Below are 17,655 nucleotides of genomic sequence, written 5' to 3'. Positions count from 1 at the left end.
TACATACCCCTCCAAGATGCTAAGATGCTTGATGTTGGTTTCAAAACAGAACCTACGTTATTCTGGTTGGTCCCCGCCTCATCGGCGGCCGAGTATTCCTCCAATGGGCAGGTGTGGCGTCATTCGTCTCCAGGATGCCCGACGAGTCGAACGAACGTGGGGAGCAAGGGAGAGAGATAGAAAAAAAGTGCCCAAAGGTGGAAATCCCACGGGATGCGCTGCATGAGACGCCTGCGCCAAACATTAAAAAAGTCGAATAAGCTCTTGGCTACGTCATTCTTTGCTCCACGGGTTTAGGAGGGGGAGAGAGGGAGGACGGATCCATTTACTGAAACATGCAAAATCTCTTGGTTCGATCGTCATTCTCAAAGAGAGGGGGGATAGATATCCCTTGATGCCAACTGCGAGTTTCAATTATTGCTTCGGGAATAAGATATTGTGTTCATGCAACCGACCAAGTAGAATGGTTTTTCCGTACGCGTAAGACGACCCTTAATCTATTGGGGGTGGCCCGTGGGTACACCAGACACTCCAAGACACACTCATCAATGAGAGTTGAGCGGGCCAAGAGGGCCAAGCGAAGGAAAAGGGAACGGCCCATGGTCTAGTGCGTTGCAGAAGCCACAACGGCTGCAGGCCTTTACGCGGCTCAGCAGTCAGTTCGTTGCTTTTTTGCCCAGGCATGCGAGACTAGCAGATACATACGATGGATTTTAGCTGCCGTCTAGGTGCTAGGGTGCCCCCTCCCAACCGCAGATTAACTAGTAGAAACCCCCCCGGTTGCGACCTCGCAACCTTGCAACTTTGCAAAGAGAAGCCCGGGTTTTTGTGCCCGGGTTTTTGTGCTCCCCCGTTGGAGTAATCTGGCAATCTGTCGTCTTATGTGAAACATCGCGGAAGGGCGAGAACGTGGGTGAGAAAAGGTTACTTGATTACTCCGTAGCTGAAGCTGATACCAAGGCCTGCTGACTGAAGAATTGACCGGTTCATCCCTTACGTACGGTACCATATGGACGATACGAACGTACGACTTGCGAAAGGAGCCTGCCTGCAGTCGTTATCTATTCGAAGTCACTGTAGTGGTATGTAATCGTTTGACATTGATAAGATCGCCGGTAAGACTGCGATGAGCGATGAGCGATGAGCGATGAGGGGCAGATGCAGCTCTACGAAAGATGTAATGCAAGGTTGGTGTTTGTGGTATGACGGCCGCGTTACAGCGTCCACCCCTTGGCAGCATCTGCCAATTGCCGCACCTCCCAATATCTGCGAATGGAAATCCCGAGGCGGAGGTGCAAACACAAAGAGCACAAAGGGCCTTGCTCAAGTTTGCATTCAGTTGCCGACCTCCAACCTCCCGACCCAACCGGCAGACCAGAAGGGGGGTTGGTTGGGTCAAAGATGATTCGTCAAACTCACCCCACGACGCGAATGAAGACAGCTTTTGATACGCCTGGTACGGACGTAACTGTAGAATGCCTAGAAAGCTTGAAAGGCTGCATTTGAATAGTGGCTCTCTGGCTCTGGCTTTTTGGCGATTCCGATCCATCAGCAAAGTGGTGCGGGTGTGGGGAGATTACGTATGTTTGCAGCCCCGACCACTGCCCGCCCTGACTCTTGGTCATGTTATGCTGCAACTTCCATGGTTGGCCCCGTTGTGTGGTGCAGAAGGGGGAGAAGCTCGGGGATTCCTTGCATACATGGGCAGCGCAATATCGTGTTATCTGGAGAAGACCCGTCGGAGTCGTGTAATGAATGCAGTGCGACATGTTGATTGACGGCACGGGTTGCAGCAAGCTGCTGACGACGAGCGAGTGAGAGCCAGAGTCAGCCAGGAACAGCGTGATACGAGTCTGGCTTGCATCACGTTAGTTGGCCGCGCACTCGAACAGTCAGCTGCAGCACCATTACGACTCTTCGTGTCTCCGTAATCAAATCGGCTTGGCGACGAACCTCTTATCAATACCTACAGTAGCAGCAGAAAGTGAACTAACCTACATAGTTAGCTCCTGCTCGGCTGAAGTGCAAGATTGCAGGCCTGCAAAGCCTGGCCTCGAGTGCAGGCCTGCGGCCGTGTGATTGGACTGGACAGGTGGCCTAGTGTCGGCGAGATTCGGTCTTGACCGAGCAGATGGCTTTCCTAGCCTAGAGGAGTCCCAGTCCCCGGTGCTGTGCTGCGCAAACCATGCTTCTAGAGTGGCCTCTCCCAGTACTAGCCAGTAACGTAGCAGTTTTTTCTAGCTGTGGCTTCCTGGAGGTGTTTCCTAAAAAAGATCTCTTGCTTCCAAGTTGCCAAGGTCTCCCCCCGGAGCCCCCCAATTTTGGCCCCACTTGCTGCATCTTTTATCCTTTTCGCTTCGTCGCCGCCCGCGAGCATGGATGCGAGAGGCAATTGATTTGGGGGGAGGGAGCAGGGAGAAAAGACACAGACGCTAGCGGGCTACTAGAGAAAGGCAGAAAAGAGAAACTTGAAGGATACAAACCTCTAATTGCTCTCCATCCTCAATCCTACCATGCGAAAAACCTCCCGTCAAAAACACACTCGTTCTGCTTGATGATCCTCTCTGACGTTAGATCTGCCCCAATCGCACTCTTGACCTGAGTTGCCCCAATTGCCATTCGCTTTTTCCCACTTCCTCCACCCTCGCTTTTTTTCTTTATCAATTCCATCAGCTCAAGTACCAGCCAGTACCACCTACTTGTACCCCCTTTCTAATTCAGCAACAAGCCACCCTAAATCACCTGTAACCCCCGAACGCGTAATCACCTCGCATTCATTGACTCGCCAGGGCACCGCAACACAACACCAAAACAACCAACCACAACCACCTTGCGCTCGGCTCGATACGCTTGCCGGTCTCGCATTCCATTCGCCCTTTTGCATCCTCAACACCAGAGATAATAATAGTCTTGTCTGTCTGTCATGCAGTCCAGTTGATCAGAGGCCCCAGTTCTCTCACTCCCAGCCGCTTGCGCATTCGTCTAGCAACGGGGCTGTCTCCGATACCATCTCCCTCCTTCTTCCCGCCACAACCCTTCACAGTCCAGCGCGATGGGTAAATCAAAACGTAAGTAACCGGATGGTACTGCAACAAATCCAATGGCTATCGTGGCTGACTTCTTGGGTCGCCGAACAGATCGTTGGGGTGTCATCCTCGACGCCGGCTCTTCCGGCACCCGGCTGCATGTGTACCGATGGAAGGATCCTGCACGAGCTGCGAAGCACGCCGACCTCGAAGAATTGCACAGGTTACCGAAGCTCAAGACGGAAAAGAAATGGACCAAGAAGATCAGACCGGGCATATCCACCTTTGGCGATCATGCCGAAGATGTCGGCGAATACTTGAGGGATTTGCTGGAGCACGCCATGAATGTCATCCCCGAGGAGTCGCATCCCGATACGCCTATTTTCTTGATGGCCACAGCCGGTATGCGACTGCTGCCGCCCCGGCAACAACGCGCGGTCCTCACCGAAGTCTGCAGCTACTTCCGCCAAAATACCGAGTTTTCCCTGCCGGATTGCGATCAACATATCCGGGTAATTCCCGGTGATACTGAGGGATTATATGGCTGGATTTCGGCCAACTACTTGCTGGGCGGCTTTGACGACCCGAAAGGACACGCGCACGGCAAGGACCACCATACCTATGGCTTTCTCGACATGGGTGGCGCTTCCGCTCAGATCGCCTTTGCTCCGAACGCAACCGAATCTGCGAAGCACGGCGACGACCTGAAGCTGTTGCGCCTGCGAACTCTGAATGGAGAGCCAACCGAATACAAGGTATTCACGACCACGTGGCTGGGCTTTGGCGTCAACCAGGCCCGGCAACGCTACGTTCAGGATCTCGTCGATTCATTCCTCCTCGAAGGCGAACATGAGGTCCCGGACCCCTGCATGCCCAAGGGACTGCGAACGTCAGAGAGCGGCGACTTCGTTGAAGGCACAGCAGACAAGCTGATGCTCGTTGGAACGGGCTTATTCGACCAGTGCCTGAGGATGACAAAACCCTTGCTCGGAAAGGATAAGCCTTGCACAAACGAACCTTGTCTCTTGGATGGCCAGCATGTTCCTGCGATCGATTTTGACGTGAACCATTTTGTCGGGGTGTCGGAATACTGGCACACGACGCACGGCGTCTTTGCGGACAAGAACGAAAAGGTCTACGACTTCGCCACGTACCAGAAGAAGGTTCTCGACTTCTGCAGCCAAGAATGGGGTGAAATTGAGGATGGCCTCGAAACCAGAAAGAAGGATCACTCTAGAGATGCCCAAGAGGCTTGCTTCAAGGCTTCTTGGCTGATCAATGTCCTGCACGATGGAATTGGCGTTCCCCGTGTTGGCATCGAGCATGCCGCAGGCGCTACCGCCAACATCACCAAAGAAATCGGCGAAGCAGCAAAGGACAAGGGATTCCTGGAACCATTCCAGGCTGTTGATAAGGTGGACGACATTGAGGTCAGCTGGACCATCGGTCCCATGGTGCTCTACGCTGCTGGCCAAGTGCCACCTAAAGATACGATCAAAGAGCTCCCCGTCGGATTCGGTGCCAATATCAAAGGCATTCCTGCCGATTGGCAGCACGCTGGCTCGAACTGGACAGCGTTGCCCTTTGACAGCGAGGATGATGGTTGGACTGATGACTTGACCGAAGATCTGGTTGATCATGTCAAAACCAAATCGGGCTCCGGCTTCCTGCTCTTCTTCCTTGTATTATTACTTCTTTTCTTTTTCTTCCGAAAGCGGGACCGGAGGATGCGCCTCTACACCCGGGTCAACGCCATGCTTCGCCGCCATCACCGCCGACCCGGCAGCCAGCGCAAGACCACCAACCGCGGGATCTCTGCCCTTGCCGGAAAGCTCTTTGGCCGCCCATCGCACCCCTACGAAAGGGTTATAGAAGAGGGCGATGCTGCGCAGTTCGAGCTCGGTGACGTGGACTCGGACGAGGCTGAATCCGACAGCAGCTGCAGTGAACGCCAAGGGCGGACCTCGGGCTTGGCTACTCCCAAGCTCAACATGCACACCTTCGATGATCTGCGCAAGCAGCCCTATCCGGTCAGCGCCATTGACAGAAGCGGCATGGTCGTGCGTACCGAGAGTCGAGAACGTCTCGTGCCGCAGGTGATCAACGCTGGCCGCCGCAGTCGCGCAGGCAGCCCAACGAGACTCAAGAGCCCTCTGATGAGCCCCCTGAACGAAGACTAATTCTTTTTTTCCTTCTCCACACCTTTTACATACATCTTTTTTTGAGAAAAACCTTTCGATATCACACATGCTGGGGATGAAGCTTATGCGGAGGTCTGTCTACAACGTTTAGCGGGCATGGACTAGGAGTTTGTTGGCTTATTACACATACATTACATTACTATTTGTACGGCGTTTTGGACGAAGAGACGGCATTGTGGGATACCTACGATATTACTGGTCACGCTTTGATGTCCAAAACCATTCACGGGGGAGGCGCGGATTTTTTTTATTGGCTGTGGCTTTAGAGATCAAATACCCCCCACACGATGTTCTGAACGGGAGTTTTACGAATTGAGGAATTGTTCTCAAGCAGCTTTGATGTAGTCATTTATTGGAGGCTATGACACGCCTTGTTATATATATTACCTGAACCAACATTTACGTTACTTTATCTTGCACACCTACTTGGCTTCGTGATATGTGATCTTCTGAAGTCAACGAGCCTGTACATGCGGACGTGGTAAGGGGCTCAATTCTACTTGGTGTTATTCATGTTGCTGGTGGTTAGTAGACTGTTCGTCCCAGCACCTCCACTAAAAATGCTGATAGGGGTAATCTTGGCCAAAGGAGATTTGGGTCCGTCACTGAAACAGAAACTTCTCAAGATAAAACACAACAGTTCTAATATTCGTATGTATTGAAAATATAACATGTTATATGCTGACGCTACGACTTACCATCACAAGACGTCTCGATCCCATGGAGCCAAGTGCCATGGCGCCGAGAGGCTACCACTCGGTCGAGACGAGATCAGCGAGTTCCAGAAGGCACGCGTTCGTAGCATGCGCGCCTCTGTCTCCTCGATGACGCCATCCGGAGACGGATAGAGACGTGGGACGTTACAAAAACAAAAACAGATAAAAACAGATAGAACAAGTCTACGCATCACCCACCTTTCAAAGAAATAGCACCCTGTCGGGCCTACACACCCTAACACTACCCAACGTATTTCTCCTTAAGAGATATTGTCGCCGTCGTCCTCGACGTCATCCTCGACAGATGGAAGCATGGTTTGAACCCCCTGGCTGTTTCTCGGGGCCGGTGTCGGTGTCGCCGGTGTCCCCGGCGCTAGTTGTCCGGGCAGCGGCGGCGGTGGGGGGTAGTTGAGGAACATCGCCTGCCCCGGGAAGCGCGGCGGGTACTGTTGCGGCGGCATCGGCTGCGGCATCGGCTGCGGCTGCGGCTGCGGCTGCGGCATCGGGGTGTACCCCAGCGACAGGGAGAAGGGCTGCGAGCGCGGGCTGAGGGACTGGCGCCAGGCGAGCAGCCGGGGGTCGATCATGGCCTCCGGGGAGGGAGACCGGGGCGGTGGCGCGGGCGCGGGCGAGAATTGCCGGAACCGGCGGTTCCCTCCCAGGTGGTTGAGGCCGACGTTGACCTGGTACGTGATGTTGTTGCGGCCCTCCTCGTTGGCCGGCGGGTTCGGCCAGCCGTAGTTGTCCAGGGGCGGGAGGGCGGCCTGGTTCTGGTTCTGGTTCTGGTTCTGGTTCGGGCTCGGGGGTGCCATGTACACGGGGTATTGCGGCTGGGGCTGAGCTGCGGGGTGGATTGCGGCCTGGGCGGCGAGCACTTGCTGCTGCTGCTGCTGCTGCTGGATCAGAAGGTCTTGCTGCTCCCGCTCAGCCTGCGCCTCCAGCTGCAGTCGTCGCTGATACTCCAACTGCTGCTGTTGCTGTTGCTGCTGCTGCTGCTGCTGCTGCTGCTGCTGCTGCTGCTGCTGTAAGATCTGTTGTTGCTGCTGCTGTTGCTGGATCTGCTGAAGCTGGGCTGCGGTTTGAGCGGCGTAGAATGCCTGATCCGTCGGGCCGTGGCCGTGGTTCAGGGGGTTATAGCCGGGCATAACCGCACCCGCACCGACAGCATTGGGGGACGGGAAGAACTCGTTCGCCTGTTGCTGCTGCTGCGGCTGCGGCTGTGGTTGTGGCTGTGGTTGTGGCTGTCCGTATCCCATCCACGGCGGCTGCGCTTGCAGCTGCGCCTGCTGGGCCTGACCCATGGCATTCATGATTTGCTGCTGCTGTCGCTGCATGAAATCATTCATCGAAGGCTGCTGGCCTGGCTGGAGTGGCGCAGGGGCCACGGGCTGTGCCACTGGACCTGGGCTTGGGCTTGGGCTGGACTGACCTTGCTGCTGTCCCATGGTCTGGAGAAGGTATTCGACGGATGATTGCGAGGGCGTGGGAGAGGACGTGGGAGGCGGTGGGCTGTACTGGGCGATGAACTGTTGGGTGGTCAGCGGGGCGGGCGGCTGGGCGGGCTGCTGGGCGGGCTGCTGCTGGATAGGCTGTTGCAATAGCAGAGGCTGTTGCTGCTGACCGGGGGCCGGGAGGCAAGACACAGTATGGGCCGGAGGTCGTTGAGCCGGCGGCCACCGCTGATTAGCCGGGAACCTCTGTTGAAAAGTACTGTTTACCGCTTGGTAATTGCCCACCGGCGCGATCCAGAGGTTTTCATCGTTGGAGCCCGAGGATGCAATGGGGCCGGGCACGGGGTTGTTGTTGTTGAGGCCGTCGACACTGAAGTTCAGCAGCTCGGCCAGCCTCCGGCGGAGAGGGGTGCCGGCCGGCCACGCCGCCACCAGGCCCTGCGCGATCTGGTTGTCGCGGGCCTGCAGCAGGTTCTGCAGCATGCCCTGCACGTTGTACCGCCAACGCCGCCGGATGCCGGAGAGGCTGGTCTCGTGGCCGCGCAACGCCATCTCGGACCGCACCTCGGCCCAGTCTTTGATGAAGATGACGCCTTTTCTTTTGTAGACGTTGCCGCGCAGGAGGGCGCAGAGGATCAGGACGTTGAGTTGCTCGTCCGTATAGCTCGAGCCGGGGCCGCCATTGGTCTTCATAATGGCCGGTACTCCCCATCCATCAAAAGGGGCATTGGGGCCGCCGCCGGGAGGGCCGCCAGGGGGGCCGCCAGGGGGGCCTCCCGCGCCGCCTGCTGCTATTGCTCCGCTCATTGTTGCGAGAGGGGGGGGGGTTTCTGTTTTTGAAGTCTTCTATCTGACGTGGTCGCGGTCTGGACGAGAAGTGGCGATGAAGTACGGGGTGAATTGCCCAATACTCGTAGGGAGATAGCGAATCGTAACAATGCTTGCTTATGCACACACACAGAGAGAGGGAATAGGAGGAAGGCATGTCGAGTACGTCAACATTTATACTCTTCCGTCTAACAGACTCGATCATTGTCTGTTCTTCGGGCTGGTTGCCGATAACTCTTCCTTTCTGTATAATACAATGGGAAACAAACACCACCTTTCAGCCTATCAAAGCCATTGTGTAATAACGCGGATAAGGGGTGATAGCCGCGGGTGGACGACAATGGAAATCGCCCTCGAAAGTTGGGCCAGGGCCATTGCTGAAAAGGATTTCTTAAAAAATAGTTCTCTTGGTATCTTATGGAGGTGTATATTGAGAACTAGGCTAATAGCATAATTCATTATAATTCGGTTGTATATTTTGTAACTTACGACCTATTACTGACACCATGACTTATGCGTCTATAAACAACCCGTATCGCATCAGAAAACGGCGATGGCATTTCTGTATATTCGTTGTTGCGACCTCCACTCAGGTCGGTGCCAGCTTCACAACGAGCCTGCTTAACTTGTCTGCGTACAGAATTAGGCCATGGTATCTACAAGGCACGACATCGTGCAAGCCCCTTTTCGTTCTGTTCGTCCCGCCAGGGCACTTCCTACCAACACCGGGCAGCATTATGCTTTCTAGTCCTCAAAACACATCAGACCGACACCAAAGATGAGAATAATTTGTAAATTTACGGACACAAGACATTATGACGCAGCTGGAAGTTAAAAAATTTCTAACGATAACTCTAAAAAGACATGAGAATAAGGGGGTACAGGCGCGGGTATGCCGGGCTTGGCGTGGCGATGTTATGGAACTAATTAAACCATCTTGCAAGCGAACTCGTGGAGTGGAAAAATTAGTTGCGGCCCCGCTGGCCACCGAACTTGTTGCCGCCGAAGGGGTTGCCACCGCCGTTGGCGAAGGGGTTACCACCGCCGTTGCCGCCGTTGCCGCCACCGAACTTGTTGTTGTTACCGCCGTTACCGCCGTTGTTGTTGTTGCCACCGTTGTTGTTGTTGTTGTTGTTGTTGTTTCCACCGTTGTTGTTGTTACCGTTGTTAGCCTGGTTGCCGGCGTTGCTCTTGACGATGCCCGTCTTCTGCTGCTGGGCGAGGACGGCCTTGGCGACGGCGGCACCCTGGTTCTGGTCCTGCTGGTCGTCGTCGTTGGAGCCCTGGGCGTTGGCGATGGCGTCGGCGGCGGCGGCGAAGTCCTGCTTGTTCTGCAGGACCTGGGTCTCGATGCCGTCCTTGGTCTGGGCCGTCTTGATGTTGGCGGGCGAGTTGCTGCCGGGCAGGGCCTTGACGTCGCTCTGCTGGACGGCGAAGCAGCCGCCGACCTCCTGCTTGTTGATGCAGCGGACGGTGCACACGTTGCCGGCCGACGCGCCCTTGCACTCGAGGTCGTTGGGCATGGTGACGGTCAGCGTCATCGTGTTGGCGCGGGTGCCGATGCGCGACGAGTACTCGTGGCGGACCTCGAGCGCGCGCATCTTGTTGCGCTGGCCGCCGAAGCGGTTGCCGCCACCGCCACCGCCGAACTTGTTGCCACCGCCGTTGCCACCACCGTTGCCGCCGAAGCGGTTGCCGCCGCCGTTGCCACCGTTGTTACCGCCGCCGTTGCCGCCGTTGTTGCCGCCGCCGTTGCCGTTGACCTGCTGGAGCTTGATCTGACCAGTAGCACCCTTGGCGTTGGACTGGTCGTCCAAATCGCAGGTGTAGGGGCCACCGCTCATCTGGGCGTTGTCTTGGCTGATCTGGACCTGGACCTTGCTTCCCTTGGTGACCTTGGTGACTTCACCCTTCTCCAGGGCGACCTCGGTGTTGGCACCGACGTCCATGTTGCCCACCACGGTCCGGCCGCACTGGTTGACCACGTTGGCAGAGATCTCCGAGGTCTTGATGATGTTCATATCAAAAGGGTCGTTGGGGTCCACTGTACATGTCGATTAGCATTTGTTTGCTGCCAAGCAGCGGGACTTTTGCTTACCTTGGAGACCCCGGCTGGTACCCAAGTTTCCCTTGGCGCTGATGATGTTCTGGCCATGGGCCACGGCCAAGAAGGCGGAGAGGACGGCAGCTGTGGAACGCATCTTGACGATCTGGATGGGACAAGGAAGGAATAGGGAACGTGTGGAAAATTAGAGATCAAATGTCGGAATAGAGGAAACGATTGAAAAGGATACTACTGCTGCTAGAGAGTAAGTATGCTAAACAGGCCAGCTGAAGGGAAGGGCGAAGCGAAAGTCAGCTAAAGGAACAGGAAAGATGGGATGCAGAAGTGAAGTGATAGGCAAGAGGGGAAAGGAAACACGAAAACTGGTCTGCCATTCTGTATTTATCTGTCATGGCCCGACATGAAACCCCGGTGACGATGGCCAGGGATGGCCGCCTGGGTGCATCCCATACGGGTCGCCTCGACTTGGCCGTTTCGCACCAGCGACCCAAGATGGGCATCGGGGCGCCATCTTGGTACGGGTGAGGTTACCTTCGGAATAGGCTCGGCCTGAGAGCACACTCTCACACTGCAGGACTGTGGCGGGCATCCCAAAGAGTGGTCGGTCCTATTGCGGCAGCTCCTGTAACACAGCGTGCAATGTGCCTTCGCCTCCGTACCTGCAGATCTATGCGACTCTGATAGCAACCTCGACGAGTTGACTGCGAGACTGCAGGGCGCCACCAAAGATGTAACAGGCAGCCCGGTTTAAGTTGCGGGACCGGACCCGCCGCCATGACAGTCCGGACCCGTAAATCCATTCTAACGGCAACCCGCCAAGCCGCCAAGCAGGGCCGCAGACTTAAGCTTATTGAAGGAGAAGCCGCCTTGCCGCCCAGTTTTTCAGGATTCGCTGCATTTCTAAGGAGTGGTTGTTTCGAAATGGCTGTTGCAGCACTGCAGCCCGGGTGGGGCTCGTCTACGTCGCCGCCTCCCCAAGCCACCAGGAAACTTCCTCATCCGAATTTCATCGTGATGGAGCCCATGCCAGATCCTGCCTCTTTGGAGATTTCCTCATCGACGTACAATCGTACTGCTGCCCTACCACTCATGGTTTGGCGGACAATCGGGCGCCGTGGACGAGGCGCAGACTGCAGACTGGCGCCGTCCAGACATGCTTCAAACGCCTAGAACAAGAGAACCGTCCCCAGGGGCCCAGTTATGAAAGAAAAAGAACATTGCTAGATCCTAAAAGAGCGGGCTGGGTGGCATGAGCGATGCCCTTCCTTTGTCTGGGGCTCCGGCTCTTGCTGGGACGATGCTAGGAATCTCCAAGTCCACGGAACCCGAAGACCCTGTGTTTTTCCCTGATGGACGAACGAGGTTTGGCCGGTGTGCAACCCAGGTAAAGAAAGTTATCGCAATCGAGCAGCATGCCTAGCCTAGCCTAGCCGCGGGTTGAGGCTCTGCGCGATTGTCGATCGAACGAACTATGAGGCTGTTCGGCGTTGACAGTGTTGATCATGGTTGCTGTCTTTGTCTTGGTCAATGTCTATCGGGTAGTTTTTGACGACCATTTCCGGCGCGCCCCGTTTCGGCCTATTTCCATGTCCTGCCTAACTATGTAACTAATCAAACCAAACACGAACCGTTCAGGACCGCTTGGATCCCACCTTCCTCCTCACCAAGCAATCTGCTGCAGTGCTGCACATGCTCAACACATCTACCCAGAAAAAAGAGAAAAATTTTCGTACTGTCGCCCGTACTGGCCATGCATCCCGCACCCTCCTCCTCATCGTGACCTTAGATATGTAGATACACAGATCTGAGCTCGGAGCGCGCCCAAGCCACGCGTCCGCCTGATTAAGCAATTTGCCAAGGCCGTCTGCCATGTCATTTGAGCGGATGGGCGCCCACGACCCTGGCCAGCCCTTCCCTAAATGATCGGACGGAACGTCAGGCCACTGCCGTCTTGCCGAGCACACATCCTTATTCCCATTCCCGCGCGCAACCTTACTTTGATTGTTGGGTGGCCTTCACGAAACCTCAAACGCCAGGGGCCAGGGGGGCAACGGGGGGGTGCTAATGCGCCAGGGGCAGGTGGGGGGACCAACACGCTATTGGGCGGCGGGCTTTTAGGCGTTAGGACTTTGACGACAGGTCGAGACGAGACAGTAGCGCAACGGCAACGGCAACAGCAATCGCCAACACACATCCCATCGCTGAGCTCGTTACTGCCTATTTGGGCAACCCGAGGGCAGACCTGGCTCACCTTGCTAGTTGGTGCCCGCCTTTGGCCCGAGTTTTGTTCTTTCTGCTTCCCTCCTTCCCTCGGTAATCTGAGCCTGGTCTTGGTCTGAGATGAAACCAAGTTTCAATCCTCCAGACGATGAAGGGGGAAGAAGAGCAACGGTCAGAACCCACAGCCAAGCACACAGCCATCACATCACGCTTGATGATTAATGACCTTCTAAGTCGGCCCTTTCGATCTGCAATGAAGACTGTTGACAATATAATTACCTCGTTGCCCTTCGCACTTTTCTCCTGCATCCCATCTCAGCTTTCTGAATATTTGGCTTTCGTGCAGTTTGGACCGTTTGGCCGTTTGGAGGGCCCTGGATATCCAGGAGTGCCAAGTCACCTGTTGCCAAGACGGCATGACGCCATGCACGCCTTCATAGGCTACTGCACCGAAACGTGCAGCGGGCAGACAACTGACTGTACTCTGACCAGGCACCGGGTTGGTCGTAAAAGGGCAGGCGATACCGACCTCACTGCCAATGGCAAGATGCTGTGATCGGGCCAAGCATGGCGGTCGCAAATCATTCTATCCGCGCGGTGTGGCAGTGAGTGATGCGCGCCACAGGCATGCACGTCATCAACTTGGCCCAAGACACAACCCAGCTCGGTTGTATGCACGAAATCCCATCATTGAAGCATCAACCTTTCTAGGCTTGTCGGTTTCCCAAACTGCGGGAAACGCCGTTTGCGCCTACCGTATTTAGTTGACTACCCGTTTAGGCAATTCACCTATAAACCCAGCTACCTTGATGGCCGCATCGTCAGCTTCAAGGCCAACAGCCAATCATGTTTCACGGTTGAGTAGCAGCTCAATCAACCTTGATGGCCACTGCCTCGATATAATGACTTCACTCTTGGGTGAGAATACGTGATACTACGGCACATGCAAACATTGCTCAGCTCCTCATTGTAGATACCGCCTGGTTTTGACTCATTTTGATGTGCCCCGAAGTTCCTGTTCAAAATACAGACCATGACTTCGGAGTTCCACCAGTTCGTGCTTCTCCCTCCAGAGATCCGTTGTAAGATATGGCGGTACACGCTCCCGCATCGCGTCGTCGATATGCGGCTCAAGCCCAACATCGATGTGCGGAACTGGGTACCGCCCGGAGAGTGGTGGCTGCACTACGTATTAGCCCACGACGACGATAGCAACGACGATCCATCATCGTCATCGTCATCAGCCTCAACGCCGCTGCCCTCCGTGCTCCTGACCTGCTACGAAGCCTACCGAGAACTCGCCAGACACTACCAACCCATCCCCCTGAACCAACCCCTCATCAAGCGCAGCCTAGGCGGCGACGCCGCCTGGGAGCAGGACACGACCCCGGCCGAGGACTATACCACGGCGCGTGTCACGCGCTTCCACCGCGACCACGATACGCTGCGCTGGAGGAGGACGGCGCGCTGGGGCCTGTCGGCACGCGCGCCCGCCAACCCCCTGTTCCTGGCCGCCTCGCTGGCCGCCCGCCGCGTCGTCGTTGAGTACGCCCCCGCCCTCGCCACGCAGCTCGAGGTCCTGGCCCTTGCCGTCCTGGACGCGGGGCAGGTCCTCGAGCGGCTCGATATCGTGGCGACTAACCCCTCGGACGGGAGGAGGCTTCGGTTTCGGCTCTGCGCCACGCCGCCTCGAAGGGTCGCGACGGGCTTGACGACGGCGGGGTCGGTGTACGAGATTGTCGACAGGGGCGGGGCCGCCTTCTTCCCGTGGTTTCATCGTCACCCGGATTCTGCTCGGGGCTACAACAGAAACTTGGAGGATCCGAGTGCGGTGGCCCTGAAGGCGATCGAGTGGCAGTTCCCGGCCGCCACGCCCCTTTTCCAAAACTCCCGCTTCCACCCTGCCGGTTCCCACTGCATCCTGCAAGTGCTAGATCCGCCCCCTGCCGGCGGCATCGAGGGGAACGCCCCCTCCTCCTCTCGGGGTGCCACTACCGCCGATCAAGACGACGTAGCCGTGCGCGTCGGCAAGCTCCGCGACCCCGACAAGCTCTGCTTCCAGTACCAGCACGCCCGGGACCCCGTGCGCTTCGGCGAGGACCTGCAGATGGACGTCCTGCTCTGGGTCCGCGGGCTCCAGATGCACGCGGCCGGGTTTCCCAGCAACCTGCCCTTCGAGGTCGTGGGGCTCTGCTGTCACGGCTTCTGCCGCGATTGATGACATGATGGACTGAGGGAAAGAGACAAGAAAGATGGATATCTGGGTAGAAGCAGTAATGCAAGCATCGACAAGAACTCCCGAGCGCCAGTAAGAAGACCACAGCGAATGTAATTGAATGTCAGTCCAGAGAATTGCATATGCCTCGAAAAGATCGCAAAAGCCAAACCCAACGATTATTGAGTACACACAGTAAAGTCATACTGAAACACACAAAGCTACACGGATGATACAATGTGATGCCCACCATTGGTTAAGAATATTCATGATTTGCTAATTACGTTACGAATTGAGAACGCCTGGTATATTTAAAGATCGAGAACAGATTACAGTCTGTTGCCGAGGTTGACATGAATAGCCTTTTCGCACGTGTACGCCGCCAGACCAGCCTCGCCGAGCTCGCGGCCGATGCCGCTCTGCTTCACGCCTCCGAACGGCACTCGCGGATCCGAGTCCTGGGACGAGTTGATCCAGCACATGCCGCTCTCGATGCGGTCGGCCACCCTGTGGGCGCGCGCAATGTCCTGCGTGAAGATAGCCGACGCCAGGCCGTAGGTGCTGTCGTTGGCCATGGCCACGGCCTCCTCTTCCGTCTTGAAGGTGGAGATGGCCACGAACGGGCCGAAGATCTCCTCCCGGTAGATGGTCATATCGCTCTTCACGTTGGTGAACACCGTGGGCTCGATGAAATAGCCCTTGCCGCCGACGCCCTTGAAGGGGACACCTCCCATGGCAAGTGTCGCGCCCTCGGACTTGGCCACATCGACATATGCGAGAATCTTGTCGTACTGGGCCTTTGTGACCTGCGGGCCTTGGAATGTGCCCTCCTCGAAAGGATCGCCAACCTTGTTCAGACTCTTGATGGCTTCCTTGAATAGCACGAGGAACTTATCCAGAATGGATTCGTGTACCAAGACCCGCGATGTTGATGTGCAGATCTGGCCGCTGTTGCCGAAAATACCGAACTGGGACCACTTCGCTGCTTGCTCCAGATCGGCATCCGAGAAGACCAACAAAGGAGACTTGCCACCAGTCTCGAGCGTGATGTTCTTCATGTTGACGCTGGCAGTCTTCATAATTTGCTTTCCAGTAGCCGTGGAGCCAGTGAAGGCGACCTTGTCGATGTCGAGGTGAGCAGCAATGGCGTGGCCGGCGTCCTTTCCATGGCCATTGAGAATGTTGATCACTCCAGGAGGGAAGCCAGCCTTGGCGATCAGCTCGGCAAAGTACAGGATGGACAGAGGCGTCTGCTCGGCCGGCTTCATGACCACCGTGTTGCCGCCGGCCAGGGCAGGACCAAGCTTCCAGGCGGCCATGGCCAGGGGAAAGTTCCAAGGAATGATCTGGCCGCAGACACCGATCGGGTGCCGAACGGTGTAGGCGAACTTCATGGGGGTTGTGGGGATGGTGCTGCCGTGTATCTTGTCGGCCCAGCCAGCGTAGTAGCGGAGTGTGGTGATGACCTCGTCGATATCAAACATGGAACTCTCGTATGGCTTTCCGTTGTCCCACGTCTCGATAGTAGCCAGGGTATCCTTCTCGGCTTCCACTAGGTTTGCGAGTTTGTGCATCAGAGCACCCTTATCGGAGCCAGACAAATCACGCCAAGATTCATGGTTCAAAGCGGCCCGCGCCGCTTTGACAGCCTTGTCGACGTCCTCAGCAGAGGCTGCTTCGACTTCGCAGATTGTCTCCTCATTTCTGATCGGTTGTCAGTGTGAGTGCTGGCGGACAGCAGCGCTAACATTGGTAGATGATAGACTTACGAAGGGTTGATGCTGGCAATCTTTTGGCCAGAGGTGGCCTTGACGAACTCATTGTTGATGAAAAGACCCGTGGGTAGCGAGATCTTCCTGCCGTTGGGGGCAGTGAGTTGAACGTTGTCGACCATTATGTTGTTCGAAGATGTGGCTGTTGAGAAGAGACGGCTTCCTATGCGAGGCGTATCTCTCTGTAAAATGGAGCGGGATGGGATAGACGGGGAAGATGAGAGGGAAAGAGCCTTGGAGTAAGAGCGAACTGCGAAGGGGGTAATGGGCGAGGCATATGTACTCCGCGCCGACCTGAGGAGCAGACGCGGGGTCCGCAGGCCCGGGGTGCGACTTGAGAGTCTCATTTGATAAGGGATAAGGTGAAGCTGGTGGTGGTGGTGCGGGCTGAAGGATAAGGACGGAACCGACGAATGCCGTGCACTGATAACTGGACGATCACCTAGAGCTACTTGCTTCTTTTTCTTGCGGACTCCCGACCTAAAATAAAACAAGATATGGGTAACCTTATAATATGATATTCATAGCCCACCACGCCAGTTGCTTGTCACGTTAGTAATACCAGGTCCGGGGTCAATCAATTGACCGTTCGAACGGGATGCGAACCGAGTCGTCGATCCGGGCCAAATGATGTAACCTGGACCAGCCGATGACGGGCGCCAGAAAATGCAGCTGTGGTGGGGTAGCACTGCCTATTCCGGGTGCTGGCAGCGCACCCCTGGCACCGGGCTACGGGCCCCTTCCATGTGCCTTGAACTAGCGCTTGGCCCCTCTTGGCCGCCCGATTCACCAAGGTTCACGATTTGCTTGGTCGAGTCAGCGGGGTCAGGCCCTCAGAGCCTCCTCTCGAGCTCCTGAGAATTTAGGTAGTCGGAATTCCTCGTTCGATGGAATTGGTAATGATTTCAAACAAAGGGAGAATTCGGAAGAATGAACAGCGGTTATCGCTGTCTGGCCGGTCGAATCAGCCAACAGCCCCTCTCCATCCTTCCCCGCGCAGGAGCCCCGCGTTGTCAAATCCGTTGGACGGTTCGCTAATTCTGGAGTACTGAGTTGTGGGAACAAGTCAGTTGATAACCAACCACCAGCCCACCCGGCCACGCATTACGGAGTAAACATTGAAGATTGCAATGAATCATGCTTTCGCCAATGCATCATTCA

At 56.0% G+C, this 17,655-nt stretch overlaps 5 protein-coding genes across 5 annotated transcripts; 3 read left to right on the top strand and 2 right to left on the bottom strand.

The window, feature by feature from the left end:
- Positions 1-3,052: 3,052 nt before the first annotated feature.
- On the top strand, positions 3,053-5,206 carry PG985_005119 (uncharacterized protein; the record flags this gene model as incomplete). The annotated part of the gene is made up of 2 exons (XM_066824888.1): positions 3,053-3,068; positions 3,138-5,206. 2 exons carry the CDS (start codon positions 3,053-3,055, stop codon positions 5,204-5,206), a joined length of 2,085 nt encoding a protein of 694 aa, XP_066688048.1.
- Positions 5,207-5,898: 692 nt separating this feature from the next.
- Positions 5,899-7,090, top strand: PG985_005118 (uncharacterized protein; the record flags this gene model as incomplete). The annotated part of the gene is made up of 2 exons (XM_066824887.1): positions 5,899-6,021; positions 6,785-7,090. 2 exons carry the CDS (start codon positions 5,899-5,901, stop codon positions 7,088-7,090), a joined length of 429 nt encoding a protein of 142 aa, XP_066688047.1.
- A 2,097-nt stretch (positions 7,091-9,187) lies between these two features.
- On the bottom strand, positions 9,188-10,423 carry PG985_005117 (uncharacterized protein; the record flags this gene model as incomplete). Its single annotated transcript, XM_066824886.1, has 2 exons — positions 9,188-10,266; positions 10,321-10,423. The coding sequence occupies 2 exons, from the start codon at positions 10,421-10,423 to the stop codon at positions 9,188-9,190; spliced, it is 1,182 nt and encodes a 393-aa protein (XP_066688046.1).
- Positions 10,424-13,540: 3,117 nt separating this feature from the next.
- On the top strand, positions 13,541-14,725 carry PG985_005116 (uncharacterized protein; the record flags this gene model as incomplete). The annotated part of the gene is made up of 1 exon (XM_066824885.1): positions 13,541-14,725. The coding sequence occupies one exon, from the start codon at positions 13,541-13,543 to the stop codon at positions 14,723-14,725; it is 1,185 nt and encodes a 394-aa protein (XP_066688045.1).
- Positions 14,726-15,051: 326 nt separating this feature from the next.
- On the bottom strand, positions 15,052-16,616 carry PG985_005115 (aldehyde dehydrogenase (NAD+); the record flags this gene model as incomplete). Its single annotated transcript, XM_066824884.1, has 2 exons — positions 15,052-16,426; positions 16,492-16,616. The coding sequence occupies 2 exons, from the start codon at positions 16,614-16,616 to the stop codon at positions 15,052-15,054; spliced, it is 1,500 nt and encodes a 499-aa protein (XP_066688044.1).
- Between the last annotated feature and the right edge of the window lie 1,039 nt (positions 16,617-17,655).

The sequence above is a fragment of the Apiospora marii genome (genome assembly GCF_038362585.1).
Source record: "Apiospora marii strain CBS 49790 chromosome Unknown utg000003l_segment0_segment0, whole genome shotgun sequence".
Classification (NCBI taxonomy): domain Eukaryota; kingdom Fungi; phylum Ascomycota; class Sordariomycetes; order Amphisphaeriales; family Apiosporaceae; genus Apiospora; species Apiospora marii.
Note: the sequence above shows the minus strand (reverse complement) of the source record. Positions and strands in the feature narration are given on the sequence as shown.